The 16,640-nt window shown below is 55.0% G+C and overlaps 1 protein-coding gene across 1 annotated transcript in view; it reads right to left on the bottom strand.

Annotated features, from left to right (window-relative positions):
* KCNC1 (potassium voltage-gated channel subfamily C member 1) overlaps nt 1-6,497 on the bottom strand; it is a 42,205-nt gene extending 35,708 nt beyond the window's left edge. The window contains exon 1 of the mRNA XM_055317496.1: nt 5,651-6,497. Within this exon, the coding sequence (XP_055173471.1) occupies nt 5,651-6,220 (570 nt within the window). The 5' untranslated portion in view covers nt 6,221-6,497. The remainder of the gene's footprint in view (nt 1-5,650) is intronic.
* Nucleotides 6,498-16,640: the final 10,143 nt, after the last annotated feature.

Below are 16,640 nucleotides of genomic sequence, written 5' to 3' on the forward strand. Positions count from 1 at the left end.
GAGTTAAGGAGCACAGATACCTGCCTCTAGGGCATGGGACTCTAAGCACTCCCTGAGGCATGGGGAAGGTACATGAGGGTGATGGGCCACTGAGCCTAGAGTTAGAGATCTGGGTTTCGGAACCGCCCCCCACCTGCTCACATCTGGCCTTGGGAAAACACTCCTCTCTGGGCCTCAACTGCCTCATCTGTCATTACCAGCAGCTCCTAATATACTGAGTATGTAAGAAGCTTAGAGTCTAGAGCAAGAGACAAACCAAATCAAGCGAGGCTGCTAATGAACATGTTATTACCTACCAGATAGCTTCTCTGAAGGGAAAAGCTCTCAACCCTGACCCAGGGTGTGGGGTCTGGGAAGGCATCACCGAGGAACAATGTTTCAAGCAGGGTGTGAAGGATGAAGACGTGCAGACCAGGAGGAAAGAGTGCTTCCCCGGGGCGGGGACAGCATGTGCAAAGGTCCTGAAGCAGGGGTGCATGGCACATGTAAGAAACTGAAATGAGGCCAGGGTAGCTGTTGCTCAGTGAGGAATGGGGAGGGCCAGGCCAGAGGAGACTGAGGAGGCAGGCAGGGCTGGAGGGGCCACGATAAGGTCCAGGGAAGCACTGAAGGGTTTTAAACAGGTAGGGGAATAGACTGACAGATTCGTGAGTTGAGGAGACTTCTCTCCGTGGTTGCCAAGGAGAGGGTGACCTAGAGGGGCCAGGGGCTGAAGGCAGGGGAGCAGCTGAGAGCAGGTGGGAGCCGCTGGAGGGGTGGGTCTGAGGGGAACACTGGCGGCTTGAACCAGGATGGTGGATGTGGAGACGGAGGGCCAAGGACGGAATCTAGAGAGCATGAAGTAGAATGATAATACAACCAATCGAGTGATGATAACAACCAACATTCATTGAGTACTTGCTGCATGCCAGCCCCTGTGACTTGGGGCTCTCTACATATCACCTCAGTTAATCTTTCATTAACTCTCTGAGGTAAGTTCTATTATTATGCCCAATTTAGAGGTGAAGGGGCTGAGAGACTGCGGCGGGGTGTCTGGGGAAGGTGCCATTTGGAGACACGAGGACTCCTGTAAAAGCATCACAGGAGGGAGAAAAGCGCCACGCGGGGGACACAGCATGTCAGGGAGCACACGGGATGGCAGCAGGGAGGGTAATGCACCAGCCTCTTCTCCCCCACTCATGGGGCTCCTTCGCCTGTTACCATGTCTAGAGGTGGGGCCCCGGTGGGCTCTGGGGTGGGGGGCTAGAAAGGGTCTAGAAAGGGTCTAGAAAGTCCCTGAGAGCAGCTCTCTCCCTCCACATCTCAGCAAGACTCCAAGCCCCGTGTCAGCTGAGGCCCAAGGGAGGAACAGAAGTCCCTTGCCGGGCTCCTCATTCCAGCCACCAAGTGCATTTCCTTCTCGGGGAGCCGAGGAGGAGCTGGGGCTGCTCCAGGCCCCAAAGAGCCAGAGAGCCAGCGAGCCAGCATCAGAGGAGAGGTGGGCAGGGGGGTGGAGGGGGCCTCCTCGGCTTGGGAACCACTGGCACCTCCTTGTCATTTGGAAGGTCAAGTGACTGTCATTTGAAAGGGGGACAGATGTCATCACACACACAGGATACTCTCTGGCCTACAGAGCAAGGACCGCCATCAGCCCTGACCTGACCCAGAACAATGTTCCTGATGAACACAGGCAAATCCTAGATCAAAGCCAAGGCCTGCACCGGCCCCCAAGGCAGACAGAAGGGCAGTTTCAGGGCAGGGCCGCCCCAGGCTCTGCCAACAGCCCTGGCAGCTCCCCAGCCTCACGGCCTTGCCTGCCGGGACTGCCGTCCCCCCCCCCCCCCGCCATCTGCCTGGCTAGTTCCCACCTGCCCCCCAAAGCTTACCCTAGCATTGCCCCCTCTGGGACTCCGCCTCCTCTCGTGGCCCTCTCCACACAGCGTCACCAGCATCCTCTGCTCGCGTGTGTCCACCCCTCACCTTATCCCGCCCCAGCTCACCTCCCCGCCCCTCACCCCCTCAGCCCGGACACCCGGGGAAGCACAGGAGACAGGGCCCAGGGAACCGGCTGCCCTAGCTCGCACCGTCACCCCTCAAGGGGTCAGACGGGGCCTCCCCCTGCGGCCAAACAGCCCTTCGCTCCGGGGCCAGCGGCCAGCGAGGAGGCCTGGGTGTGGGGGGGAGGGTGGCCTCCCTGTCTGAGCCACGCATCAACACCTGGCCTGCACCAGAGCAGGACTTCCCTTGAGGACAGGAATGAGGAGCAAAACCACTCACTAGGGCAGCTCGGGAGGACCAGGAGATCAAGGGAGCAAGCAGGAAGCTGGTCTGGAGTTTCATCTTCCTCAAGGTCCACCCACACCTGGGCAACACAGGGTCTCTGTCACCAACAGGCACCCAGAGCCGCATGACACACAGAGGCTCACGCACACACAGTGTGAGCCACAGGCAGGGTCCCCCACCCCTCGTCCGGCCTCATGCACAGATGGTCTCGTGCGCACAGCCTTACACACACACACACACACACACACACACACACACACACACGAGCAGAGCTTCCCATGAACGATGCCACACTCGCCACACGCAGCAATACACTCACACAGTGACACACTCGCCTCAAGTTTCTCTCTCACACACACATTTCTCTTACACATACAGTCTCCCTCTCTTTCTTATATACGCACTCTCTCCCACGCTGTCTCGTTCTCACGCACAAAGTCCATCTCAAAACACACAGAGTCTGTCTCACATTCACACAGAATTTCTGATACGGAGACTCACGGACTCTCTCTCACACAGGCTCACCACAAACACACATACACGCGCACACACGTGCACACACATGCACACTCTACTCCCAGAGTCTCACTCACCCATATTTTCATTCTTATCCAGCGTTTCTCACACATATGAAGAGTCTCTCACACCCACAGTGATTCCCTCTTACACAGATTCTCTCTCACACACACACACAGCTTTTCTCTCACGCATACATACGATGTCACACACACCCAGGATTCTGGTCTAGAATCTAGAATCAAAATTTAAATCCCGACCCACCAGTTTGAGGAGGGGGGAGGGGTGCACAAAGGTGACAGCGGCAGCAGAGCGAAGATGGAGGGGGAGGAAGGGCAGGCAGCCGCTGGTCCCTGCGCAGACGAGCCGCAGAGAGGCAGCGCAATGCAGCTAGGCCAGCCTGGCGTGCAGCAGGAAGCCTGGGTTCTAATCCAGGCCCTGCCCTCACTCAGTTCCTGAGTGCCCTTGGGCAGGTCCCTCCTCTGTGGGCCTCAGTGCCCTCCTATGTCACCCAAAGGAGTTGGAATGAGCCTATGACCCTATGAGGCTACTGGGAAAAGAAGGTGGTGGCACAGATGTGGGGAGTGCTTCCATCTCCACCTCTCCACTGCACCCCAGCTTTTCCCTTAGAGTCTGCTCTTCAGTGAACACTTGAGACTATCAGGACTTTTCTGTAAGGTTTCGAACACCAACAAGACCCCAAACCACACTAACTAGCCCATTTATCTGCATTGGGTGAAGGCCACCCCCATGGCCTAGGAATGCCCAGTGGAAGAAGATGGACAGTGATGGGGGTGGAACGGGTCCCACACGTCCCCTGCCTATCCTGAAAGTCAGGAACACAGGCCAGAGCCTTAAGGCTGAGCCCAAGTGGTGGGGTGGGGGTGTGTAGCCTCTTATTAGGGAGCCAGGTAGATGAAAAGACAAGGAGGAAGTTGGGCCTTCTCCTCCTTCCTTCCTGGGCTGAGAAAGGTGATGGTGGTGGTGGTGGTGGTGGTGGTGGTGGAGGTGGTGAGATGCTGTCCAAGGTCAAATGCAGGCTGAATGGGCAGCTGCTCTAACCCAGGCCCTCCCCCGCATGCCCCCAACCCCAACATGAGCTGGTTCAACCTCTCAGTCCCCCTGCTCCTGCCCCTCCCCACAGCTCAGCCACAGCTCCCAGTTACATAATCCCCTGGCTACGGTGGCCTCTGTCAGGAGAGGAGAGGGGAGCATGGACCTCTGAGGGTCCCAGTCCATTCTGGGAATGGCCGGGAGCTGGCAGCCAGCTCAGGGGAGGAGGGGGTCCCAGGAGACCTGGGTTCTAGTCCTGCTTGGCCTCTAGCTCCCTGAGTGACCTTGTGTAGGGTCCTCAGTGGCAAAATGAGGGGCTTGGCTCTCTCCCTAGCCACCCCCCCCACCCAACACACATCTATTCCAGGATTTAATGTATAAGACTCTGACCTGCACCCCCTCCCCCACGGGCTAAAACACTCAGTGTTTCATCTAAGTCACAAATCTGCCAGGACTGTGGCTAAACACAGCCCTTTTCTCCTCAGTGCCCGCCAAGTCCCCTCCCCCACTGATCCTCAGCCTTGACCTGCCTCCTCCCCTGCCCCGTCCTCCCCACCTTGGCTCCAGAGGGTGGAGGTAAGGGATGTGGAGCAGTAACAAAGGGCAGTGATTTGCCTGCTGGGGGCTGCGGGGGGGGGGGGGGGGGGAGGGGTGGCTCTGTTTTAAATTCCCAATTCTGACTCTCCCCGTCATGCTTAAGGTTCCATTCAGATCTCACAGAGCCCAGTGAATGCAAGGAGGATCTCCTCCAGGGTGGGTGGCTGCTACCAGCGCCTCCCATTTGGACTCAGTTAAGCAGCAAAGACCCTTAGATTTCACCAGATCCCCCCTCTCCCATTTTACAGATGAAGAAAGGAATCCAAAGAAGCCTCCTTGCAGAAGCCAAGGTCAGCAGCAGGGTGCCCTTCTACTCGGCAACAAGCTGCTCTCTCTAAAGGGGAGTGGCAGGTGGAGACACACCCACCTCTCACACACCTTCTTTCAGGTTCCCCCTTAAGACCCCCCCACTCTGCCCCTGACAGGTCCCAGAAGAAGCATAGGCATAAGCCCAGTGGTCCCCTCCAAAACCCTCTCCCTTTTGACAGGAAGGACAGGCTGTGTTCCCGGGAGCAGGTCTCAGAGGGGCCGCATCACCCTCCCCACAGCCTGGGGCCCACACCAACTACCAAGCTATTAATTAGCCATAAAGATTCCCCCTTGACCATCCCTTCACAACAGCCTGAGGATGCTCCCTGGGGAGGGCTGGTGTGTCCCAAGCAGCAGACCAGGCCTCAAGCCCTCCTCTGCAGGCCCTGGCTGACTCCAGATACCTTTTCACCCCGGAGGGAGGAAGAGCTCCCAGCTTGCCTCCCCACACCAGAATCTAAAGGCCAGTTCACACCTTCGCAGTGTGCATCTGCGAAGGCACAAATATGCAGGCATGCAGGCACTCCCGCACACTCCAACATACACACACGCGTTCACTCATCCCCACTGATACTTCAGCCACCCAAACACACGCCGGCTTACTTACATAAATGTGCACGCGCTTCTCATACACACAAACACCCATGTGTACTCACTCATATGTGTTACATTTGGAAAATACAGACGCAGACCTTAGGTGCCTACAAAACCAGTCACCCTGGAAGAGCAACCGCTCTCTAGCCCTCCCTCCTATTCAGGTTCTCCTGTGCGCGCGCGCGCGCACACACCCCTTTCAGTTCTGACTCCCTAGGCGCCAGTTCTCGAGTCCACCCCCGCCCCGGGGAGGCAGAGGCCCCTGGCTTCCCCGCCCCGCTCCTCTGGTGGACGGGGTGGGGGGCGGGGGGGCACTTACCCGCGCGTAGCGGGATGAGTAGGGGTCCTCGAAGAGCGCCCAGATGCGCGGCTGCCAGCGGCGCCAGAAGCCGCCGGGCCGGCCGTCCGGGGAGTCGCTGAGCGCCAGGCGCTTGGTCATCTCCAGCTCGTCCTCTCCGTCGCCCGAGTCCCCGGGGCCGTCGGCGTCCGCGTCGTCGGCGCTGTTGTCTAGGGGCGCGCCCCCGAAGCTATCGAGCGCCTCCTCGGCGTCGCGGTGCTGGCGGTAGGTCATCCAGCAGCAGGGCTCCACGTCGGTCTCGTCGATGCCCCAGAAGGCCAGCTCCTCCTCGTAGAGCGGCCCGCACACGTCGGCGGGGCAGTGCAGCTTGCCGGTGCGGTAGTAGTTCAGGATGTGCGCGAAGACGCCGGGGTGGCGGTCGAAGAAGAACTCGTCGGCGCGCGGGTCATAGTCGAAGTGGCTGTGGGCGTCGGGCTCCGCCAGCCAGGCGAGCCGCGTGCCGGGCAGCGTGCGCAGCGTCGAGCGGTAGGTCTGGTGGCGCGTGCCGCCCACGTTGATCACGATGCGCTCGCTCTCGTCCCCTTGGCCCATCGCGGCGCCCCCTTAGGCATGGCGCGGCCCAGCGACACCCATGGGAGCGGCCGCCAGGGGGAGTTGGCGCCGGGGAGGGGGGCGCGGGGCCTCCTCCCCCCTCCCCCCAGCCGTCGGGGGGCACAGAGGATGGTGGCTCTGGCCGCCCCGGGAGCGACCCGAGCCCCTCGGGGCGCTTTCGGTCGGGTGCCGGCCCAGGGCAGTGTGCGCGGGATCCCGGGGGTCTCTGGGCGCCGGGCGTGGGGAGGGAGCCGGTCCGGCTGCGGAGGAGGCAGAGGAGGAGGAAGGAAGGGAGGAGGAGAGGGAGGGAGGGAGGAAGGGAGGAAGGGAGGGAGGGAGGGAGAGGGCCGGCGCTCAGCGGCGAGCCCCGGGAGGAGGGAAAAGAGGGTTGGGGGGCCGGGCCCCCGTCCCCATCTCAGCGGGGAAATGGAGCAATGGACACAAAGCTTGCTTTTTCTTTTCTTTTCTTTTTTTTTTTTGGCGGGTGTTGGGGGGGAGGTCAGCTGCTCCAAAGGCCGGACCGAGAGCTCAGCCCCCGGAAGGGGGAGGGGAGGGGAGGGGGCCGGGGAATTCGCGCTCCGCCGTGCGGTGGTCGCCGCAGCGCGCTCTGGGCGCCGGGGAGATGGACGACCGCTGCCTTCCTCCCTGCGTGGCCGGGCTGCGGCTCCGGGCTCCGGCCCCCTCCCTCTCTCCTTGCCTGGCTGCCTGCTCCCCCCGGCGGCGGGCGCGCCCGCCCGCCCGCCCGCCCGCCCTCCTCGCTCCTTCTCCCCGCCTCCTGGAGGAGATGGCGGGCCCCCCGGGCAGGGGCGCGGGGCGCTGCTCGCTGCGGCGGCCGCGGAGCGCTGCGCTCGGTGCGCTCCGCCCAGAGCTGGGGTTCGGCGGCGCTGCGCTCGGGCTCCGGCGGCGGTGCTGAAGGGACAGCTCCCGGGCTGCGGCGGGGCTGCCGGGCTGCGGCGGGGCTGCCGGGCTGCGGCGGGGCTGCCGGGCGGCGCGGGCTCTCCGGCTGGGTTCGGTCCGCGAGGCCGCTGGGCACTGGCTCCGGGGCCTCTGCGCCCCGCGCTCCGCGCCCCGCTTCGGACAGGCGGCGGAGGGCGCCGGGGCCAGCGAGGGGCTGCGGCGGCGGCGGCGCCGGGAGGCGGGGGTGGCGGGTCCAGGCGCGGCGCGGCGAGGCCGGCGAGGCCGGCGAGGCCGGGAGGGAGGCGCGGAGCGGCCGCCGCCGCCGCGACGCTGCTGCCGCCCGGGCTGCTGCTGGGCTCGCTGGCTCCCCGCTCGCTCGCGCGGTCCGCGTCCAGCCCGCCGCTCTCCGGACACAGGCACTCGGCGCGCGCAGCCGCACTCGCCCCCGGAGGGAGGCGCCGCGCTGGGTCCTAAAACGCCCCGATTCCGCGCCCCCCTCCCCGCCCCGCGCGGAGCCGGCCTCCCTCAACCCCCGCGCCGGGGGCGCCCGCCCGGCGTGGCTCCTGCGGCTGGGGGGACCCGCCGACGCCCCGCCCCGGGGGAGCGCCTCTCGATGGGCGGGGGGGGGGCTCCGGGCGACGTCCAGGCCTGCGCCCCCCCACCCCCGGGTCAGCCTGAGGTGAGAAGGGCGTGGGCACCCGTCCCCCTCCTTCCAAACCCGGGACTGTGGGACCCTCTAGTGCAGTGAGACGCCCCCGGCCGCCCTCGGGGACACCCCGACCTGGACCTGGACCGGTACTGGCGGCTCCAAGCAACCTTTGATGCCGACCTTTCCCGCAGAACCTGGAGCCCCCATGGTCCCGTCACAGGTCCCTCTAAGAATGGGCTCCAAAATCGCATCCTCCAAACACACAACACACACGCTGTCCCCTAAGCCCTCCCAACAAGCCAATAATCCTGGACCCCTGGGAACGCCTTTCGACCCTTTACTCACCTTGGGCCCCCCATAACTCCAGGCTGACCTAGTCTCCCCGGAGGGCCACACGCCCTGCCATACGGATCCTCCTACACTAGCTCTGGATCCCCCCCACGTGGGGGATCCCTTATGCAAAGGGTATCCTGCCCTTAGAGGTCAGAGAAGCGATTGCCCCTGCTGGTCCTGACCACTGACATCCTCCCACCGCCCCATGGGACTTCAGCTGCCCTGAGCTGCAAGCTGATGCTGAGCCTGGGAGCTGGATTCCCACAGCTTTTCAGTTTGGTCTCGGGGGTGAGGGTTACAGTTTGGGCCTGCCTCCAAGCCTTCCTGGCCCATGTTTGCTGCCAGTGCCTCAGTTTACCAAATCACTCTTTTGTTCCTTCCTTGTCCCACACTCTGTCCCAGGCACAAGTGCACAAGAGACCTTGCCCTCAAAGGCCTTCTAGGCTTTTGGGGAAGTGGGCAGGTGGGCCTGAGCAGGGCTGGGGAGGTCAGGCCCAGCTCCAGTGTTGGCTGCACCAGGAAAGAGGCTTATTGATCCCGGCCCAGCCCAATCGAACACAAGGCTGCCTGGGCAAAGGGCGATTTAATTAAGAAGACAGGAGGCTCTTATTTACCTGTCGGCACTTGCTCACTGTGCAGACAGCTGTCCCTCTACGCTGACCTGCAGACGCAGCCATGAGCCTGGGGACAAAGCTGTGCCTCAGACATCTCTCTCCTCACTCGGCCAGGGAAATCCCAGCTGGGGGAAATCTATGTGTAGTAGGGAAAGCTTTGGAGGAGTGCAGAAGGCTGGAGAGGGCAAAGGGCAGAGCAAGACATGAGCGATGGGAGGAGGACAAGGGCAGAAACAGAGAGAGGCAGCGTTAGGGGAGAAAGAGGGACAGAGAAACAGAGGCAAAGAGAGGGCTGGCGTTTGGGGCCCGGATGGCACCTCCTCCCTCCAGAGACTGATCTAAACAGAAAGTGTTTCCTCTTCAATATCAGAGTCATGCAGGCACGAGAGTCCTTGGAGTGTCTCACCATGACCAGTGTGATCCCCATCCCCTAACCATGAGACCTGACCTGGTACAGTTCAGCCTCACCAAAATTCAGACTCCCCAGGACGCAGGCTCTCAGAGAGCTCTGCTCCAATCCAAGGAGGTGACCAAACAGAGAAATGGGGACCTCCAGAAGGAAGAGAAAAAGATGGGCACAGAGAGATGAACACATGTGCACGTGCGTGCACACATGCGCACCCGCGCGCGCGCGCGCGCACACACACACACACACACACACACACACACACTTGGCTGGGATAGATCGAGTTGGGGAGAGACCAGAAAGGGGCTTCTCCAGATGTTCTCTTCCTTCCCAACCCCTCTTCTCCCTCAGAAAGCCTTCTGTGTTTCCACTAGCCATAGTCATGGGGGCCCAGCACTCCCCCTCTTCCTTCTCCCGCAGGAAGGACCACATTGGATCAGAGTATCACTCCCCCACCTTCACTCTTTCTTCACTCATCTCATTCCCCAGAATGGATTATCAGCTCCTCCAGGGCGGCTTCTTGATTGCTTTCTTCCACAGTGCCCAGAACACAGTGGCTCCTCAGTAAGGGCTAGATGATCTGAGAAAGGCCCTAAGAGAGGGCCTAGGATCCTAGCAATCCCAGTGTCAGAGGCCATGAGAGATTGGAGCCCTGAACCAAGTCAGAGGGAGGGCCATACCCAGGATCGCTCAGGGAGTCCGTGCAGAGCCCACTCGGGCCACTACCCCATGATGAGCCACAATGGGAAGCTGAAAGGTGCCCCATGTGGTGAATAGGTGGAGAGGTGGAGAGATAGAGAGAGGCTGCTAGCAGGGGGGAAGGTTAGTGATTAGGAGCCCTGGTCAGACCTCGTCCTAAAGGATGTACTAGAAAAAAAAAAGAGGAAGGCGAGGGTTGGAGTGAGGGGATATGTGAAAGAGTATCCACCACACCCTAAAGTCCCTGACATGGCAAGTGGAGAAGGCTCAGAGAAAGGAGCTGCCCAGGTGACAGGGGAACTGTCTCTGAGGTCCCCACATTGTCCCACTTTAGGATCCTCACCTTGATCCTTGATGGCAACTCCCAGCCCAGGCCCCGAAGAATGTGCCCCCACCAAGCAGGAACATAAAAGTCCCTTCTCTCACTTCCTTTTCACACTGTAAAAGGCTGGCATTTGCAGAAAACCCAGAAAAACTGAGAGGGCAACACAGAAAGAAAGAAAAAAAGCCCCAGAGAAATGGGAGTGGGAGGAGGAATTGCTGCCTGAGCCTTAGAGTCTCACCCACGACCATACCCTCAGCTCAACCAAGACCCTCACCCCTTTCCACTTGAGCAGCACCACCCCTTATTTGTAGCCATCTGTCTCCTCCCTTTCAGAGGAGGGCTTTTGGTCCCGGGCCAGAGGGTCATTGGGATCCACGGCTGGTGAGAAGAGGAGGCAATGAACTACCAGTGGGCTGCTGTTGTTCAGAGGTCAAGGGTATAGACTCAAGGGCCAGGCTGTCTGTGTTCAAATCCCAGCTCCATCATTGACTTAGCGATGACCTTGGGCAAGTTATTCAACTTCTCTATGCCTCAGCTTCTTTATTGTTGGATATGAATAATAACAAGCCCTAGATCCTTAACGCCTCAGCTCTGGGATTTCTCTTGTTCTGGCTGGACGGGAGGGTATGTGCCAGGCTCCAGGAAGCTCCGGTGAGAATGGCTCCAGGAGGAGCTGGGGCTAAGAGTGGACTAGAAAAAGGTGAAGGGAGTCCTGAAGCCAAGTTTGGCCTATGTTCTCACACTTGGCACTTGTAAACATTAGATCTGGTCCTGCTAGGCTCTGGAACTGGCCCAAGTCCAGCCCCTGGGCCTTTGTCCAGCTTGGCACATCCTCTATGCTGCTCTCCCAGGCCCAGAGCCTTCCCATTCCCAGTGGGTTGGGGTGCCATCTTGTGGCCACATCCGGAAGCTAACCTACCCTGGGCCCAAACTGAGCAGGTTTTGGGGGTGACCCACCACAAGCAATGACACCAATTGGGATCCTCTGCCCTGACCAGAACTCCTCCTTCTGATGGACAGGGGAGACTGAAATTAGAAGTGCCATAGTGGGAAATTGGTGGCCATTGCTCTTGGGTCTGTAGCTTGAGCACTGACTCTGGTACCGCTGGGGATGGGGTAGGGTGTACTGCTCTTCCTTCCGGAGACCCCCCCCTACCCCCAGGGAGTGGAGCCAGATCTATTAGGCCAGAAATCCAGAAAGGAGCCAAGGTAAAGAGTGCCCAGGGGAAGTGCTAGACCAGGGTTTCTCAACCTTGACACTGCTGACCTTTTGGACCAGATAATCCTTTGTTGTGGGGGCTCTGGCTGTGCATTGCAGAGTATTTAGCAGCATCCTTGGCCTCTACCAACTAGATGTCGCTAGAGCCCCTTCCCCAGTCGTGACAATCAAGAAGGTCTACAGACACTGCCAAAAGTCCTTTGAGGGGTAAAATTTCCCCTGGTTGCATACATCTAGACATATTTGGTTACAAATCTCATTTGCTGCTTATTGGCGACTGTGAGCTATTCACTTTTCCTCACTAGGCTTCTGCTTCCTCATCTGTATGAAGGAAATAACATTTTGCGAAGATTAAATGAGATAACGCCTCTCATTTAACTTTTTCTCCTTCCCTTCCCCCCTTCCCTCAGACTACCCATCCTCCCCAAGCCCTCTGTGACCTACTCTGACTCTGTATCTCTCTCACAGGCTCCTGCCAGTCCTCAGCAATGTCCGTCAGTCCCTCGGTGTCACTGTGGTCCCAGGGGGCAGAGTGTCAGTCCTCCCGAGGCTTGGCTTTGGGGAAGATGGGGCCTCGACACCTCTCCTGCTGGTTAAGTGAGGTGGGGAGGTGGGAAATGCTGAACGCTGTGGTGAAGGATGCACGTGGACGTCAGAGATGCTGACTTGTAGGGAGGGCAGGTGGGGGCAGGCACTTCTGTAGGAGTGTTCCCGGCAGGACTGGGCAGAAACCACTGAATTCTGCTTCTGGAAGCAGCTTGGAGGTGTGTGACTATCCCAAGGGCCTGCGATGCCTATGCTAGGAGCCTTGTGGGTTCTTCCGGTGGACACCTGTGTGTGTGTCAGGCTGCAGGTAAGCTTGGTTGGCACGTGTAGTGGTGGCTCCCGGTTTTGTGAGGTCTGATGTTTAGATATTTTGGGGTTACACTTTTGAAAAAACAGAAAGTTGGGCACAAAAGTGGATATATATTCAGACTTAGAAATCAGGACCAAATGTAAATTTTAGAAAGCTGACAAATACTACAAACCTTTAAAAATCCAGGAAAAAATTGCTTAGTATTTTTATTAACTGCCTCACACACCAACATAAAACTTTTTTTTTAAAGATTTTATTTATTTATGAGAGAGAGAGAGAGAGAGAGAGAGAGAGAGAGAGAGAGAGAGAGAGAAGCGGAGGGAGAAGCAGGCTCTATGCAAGGAGCCTGATCTGGGACCCGATCCCAGGACTCCAGGATCATGCCCTGGGCTGAAGGCAGGCACTAAACCCTTGAGCCACCCAGGGATCCCCCCAACATAAGACTTTTAAATAAGTTATATTTACTTGGAAGCCAACAAAAACAGCTGCAACTTTTTTCTGCAATTACAGAAGGATGTTCAGTTAACAACACCACATTTGTTTTATTAAAACCGCAGGGGTGCCTGAGTGGCTCAGCTGGTTAAGTGTCTGCCTTCGGCTCAGGTCATGATCCCAGGGTCTGGGATCGAGCCCCTACATTGGGCTCTCTGCTCAGCAGGGAGCCTGCTTCTCCCTCTGCCTGTGGCTCCCCCCATTTGTCAAATAAATCAGTAAAATCTTTATTTAAAAACTGCATCAAAGATGACTTAAAGTGAAAATATAACCATCGTCCCATATAACTATTTTTTCTGTGCACCAATACTCAAGAACCTGCTTTAAATTTCCTTGACAACTTACAGCTCCCATATTATACCAGACAAGATTTGTGGCTACTTAAAATACCACCGAGACAGGGCTACTTAAAGATACATTCGTGAAATGCAGGGGACCCAGAATAGCCATAACAATCTTGAAGAAGAACAAGGTTGGAGGACTCAGCCTTCCTCATTTCAAAACTTACTACAAAGCTGCAGTCATCAGCACTGAGTAGTAATTGGCATAAGGATAGACATGTAGATCAGTGGAGTAGAACTGAGAGTCCAGAAATAAATCCATACATTTATAGTTACTTAATTTGTGACAAGGATGCCAAGAAAATTCAGTGGGGGAATGGGAGAAAGAATAGCCCTTTCAATAAAAGGTGCTGGTACAACTGGATATATACATGGAAGAGCATGAAGTTGGACCACTTCTTTACACCAAATAGAAAAATCAACTAAAAATGGATGAAATATCTAAATGTAGGAGCTAAAACTATCATATTCTTACTTGGGTTAGGTTATGGTTTTTAGATATAATTCCCAAAACACAAGCCACAAAAGAAAAATATAAATAAATTGGACTCCATAAAAAAAAATTGTGCTTTAAAGGACACTATCAGGAATGTGTAAAGACAACCTGTAGAATGAGAGAAGATATCTGCAAATCACATATCTGATAAGAGTCTAGTATCTAGAATATTTAGAGAACTCTCAAAACTCAACAATAAAAAGACAAATAACCTAATTTTAGGATGGACAGAGGAGGGCAGTCCCCGTGGCTCAGCGGTTTAGCACCACCTTCAGCCCAGGGCGTGATCTTGGAGACCCGGGATCGAGTCCCACTTCAGGCTCCCTGCGTGGAGCCTGCTTCTCTCTCTCTCTCTCTCTCTGACTCTCATGAATAAATAAATAAAATCTTTTTTAAAAAAGATAGAGGATTTGAATAGACATTTCCCCCCAAAGAAGAAATACAAATGGCCAATAGGCACATGAAAAGATACTCAACATCATTAGTCATCAGGGAAATGCAAATCAAAACCACAATGAGATACCACTTCACACCCACTAGGATGGCTAGAATAAAAAGACAAACAGTAATAGCGTTGTCGATGATGTAGAGAGATTGGAATCCTGATACACTGCTGATGGGAATGTAAAATGGTGCAGCTGCTTTAGGGAAGACGTTGGCAGTTCCTCAAAAATTTAAACATAGAGTTATGATATACCCAGCAATTTCATTTTTAGGTATATATACCCAAGAGAATTAAAAGCATATGTTTACACAAAAATGTGTACTTGAATGTTCATAACAGCATTATCCATAATAACTAAAAATGGAAACAATCCAGATATCTATCAACTGATGAATGGGCAAACAAAATAAGATATATCCATACAATGCAATATTATTCAGCTCTACTAAGGAATGAAGTCTTGGTATATGCTACAACATGGATGAATCTTGAAAATATCAGGGAAAGAAGTCATACACAAAAGGCCACACGGTGTGTGACTCCACTCATGAAATGTTCAGAGTAGACACATCCGGAGAGATAGAAAATAATTCGTGGTTGCCAGGGGGTTGGGAGAGGAGGGGAGCAGTGACTGCAATTGGATAAGAGATTCTCTGGGGAGTAATGGAAATGTTCTGGATCAGATAGTAACGGTAATGTTGCACAACATTGTGAATATAGTACAAACCACCGAATTCAACACTTTCAAAGGCTGAATATCATGGTGCGTGAATTATATCTCAATAAAAAGTTGGGAAAAGTAAAGTAGGATCTGTAAACCAGGTTACAAATAATTTGCTTACACTGAGAAAAATCTCAGTTTGGCACGGTCTCAGTTTTCTTATCTGTAAAAGTTCTACTTCGTTGTCTTTTTCTTTCTCTGAAATGCTTTAAGTAAAATACTAAAGAATTTCAGAATTGATACATACCTTTTAAATTCACTAATCCAATGACACAGAGAGAAAGCCCGGATCCAGATGGGTTAAGTCACATTCCCAAGGTGTCAGAGCTGGTCAGTGGCACAGTCAGGCTTGGATCCCGGGAATTATGTAGTCATTGGCACCCTCCAGGACTCAGTTAACCTGCTACTGGGAAGGTTCTGCCTGAGTTAAAACTTGCTGTTAAATGTCTAAAAAAAAGGTTAACTCTATGAAAATGACCCTGTATAATAGAAACATTAATATTATATAGCCTCACATTTTCATGTGTTTCCTTTGATTAGCAGTGAGTTTTATAGATTAGAAAACACTGAGCTAGAACCAACTTGTTCTTCATCATTAGCACCATCCTCATTTTTAAAAGAGATTTTGTTGATTTATTCATGAGAGAGAGAGAGAGAGAGAGAGAGAGAGAGAGAGAGGCAGGGACGCAGGCAGAGGGAGAAGCAGGCTCCATGCAGGGAGCCCGATGTGGGACTCCATCCTGGGTCTCCAGGATCATGCTCTGGGCCGAAGGCAGGCGCTAAACCGCTGAGCCACCTAGGGATCCCCAGCACCATCCTCATTTTTTTTTAAGATTTTGTTGATTTATTCATGAGAGACACACACAGAGAGAGATCTGGCAGAGACAGAAGCAGGCCCCATGCAGGGAGCCTGACGTGGGACTCGATCCCGGGACCCAAGGATCATGCCCTGGGCCGAAGGCAGGCGCTAAACCACTGAGCCATTCAGGGATCCCCAGGACCATCCTCATTTTTATCTTCATCTTCCTCCTCATCTCTTCAGCCTTCTGCCTCCCTCCTCACTCTATTTTTTTCTTACCTTTGTTCTGTCTTGCCCGCTCCTTTCTACCAACATCAAGCTGCATATTCTTTCATTGCTTCCTTCTTCATGTAACAATAGTTTTATATCATTTTCTATACAGAGAATTGAGAGACCATTCAAATAGTTTAGTCTTCCCTTCAACGTGGTGATCAAGACTTGTTTGGTATCATTTGTAATTTAGGGAAGCGGGGTGCCTGGCTGGCTCAGGTCATGATCCCGGGGTCCTGGGATCAAGTCCTGCATCAGGCTCCCCGCAGGGAACCTGTTTCTCCTTCTGCCTGTGTCTCTGCCTCTCCCTCTGTGTCTCTCATGAATAAATAAATAAATAATCTAAAAAAATAATTTAGGGAAGCTTTTTTCAGGCTCACCACTGTACTGGAAATGTCATGCCCAATTTTAAGGTTAGTGTCAAATTTGGGGAAAACCCCATCAAGTTTCTTTTGTTTGTGGACTGTAAGAGTTCAAGGTATTTTGAGTTTTCTTCTGTGGTGACTACTTTTAAATTTTTTTTCTTAATTTTTTTATTTATTTATGATAGTCACAGAGAGAGAGAGAGAGAGAGAGAGAGAGAGAGAGAGAGAGAGAGGCAGAGACACAGGCAGAGGGAGAAGCAGGCTCCATGCACCGGGAGCCCGACGTGGGACTCGATCCCGGGTCTCCAGGATCGCGCCCTGGGCCAAAGGCAGGCACTAAACCGCTGCGCCACCCAGGGATCCCTATTTTTAAATTTTTTAAAGTTGATGACATTCATTCAAGGATCAGTTGATGTCTAGGTCTTGTGATAGTGGCATATTATGAATTTTACTCTGTTGATGTTAGTGTTTTGTGTTAGGTCAGCATAAGATT

Source organism: Nyctereutes procyonoides, unplaced genomic scaffold (genome assembly GCF_905146905.1).
Source record: "Nyctereutes procyonoides isolate TBG_1078 unplaced genomic scaffold, NYPRO_anot_genome, whole genome shotgun sequence".
NCBI lineage: Eukaryota > Metazoa > Chordata > Mammalia > Carnivora > Canidae > Nyctereutes > Nyctereutes procyonoides.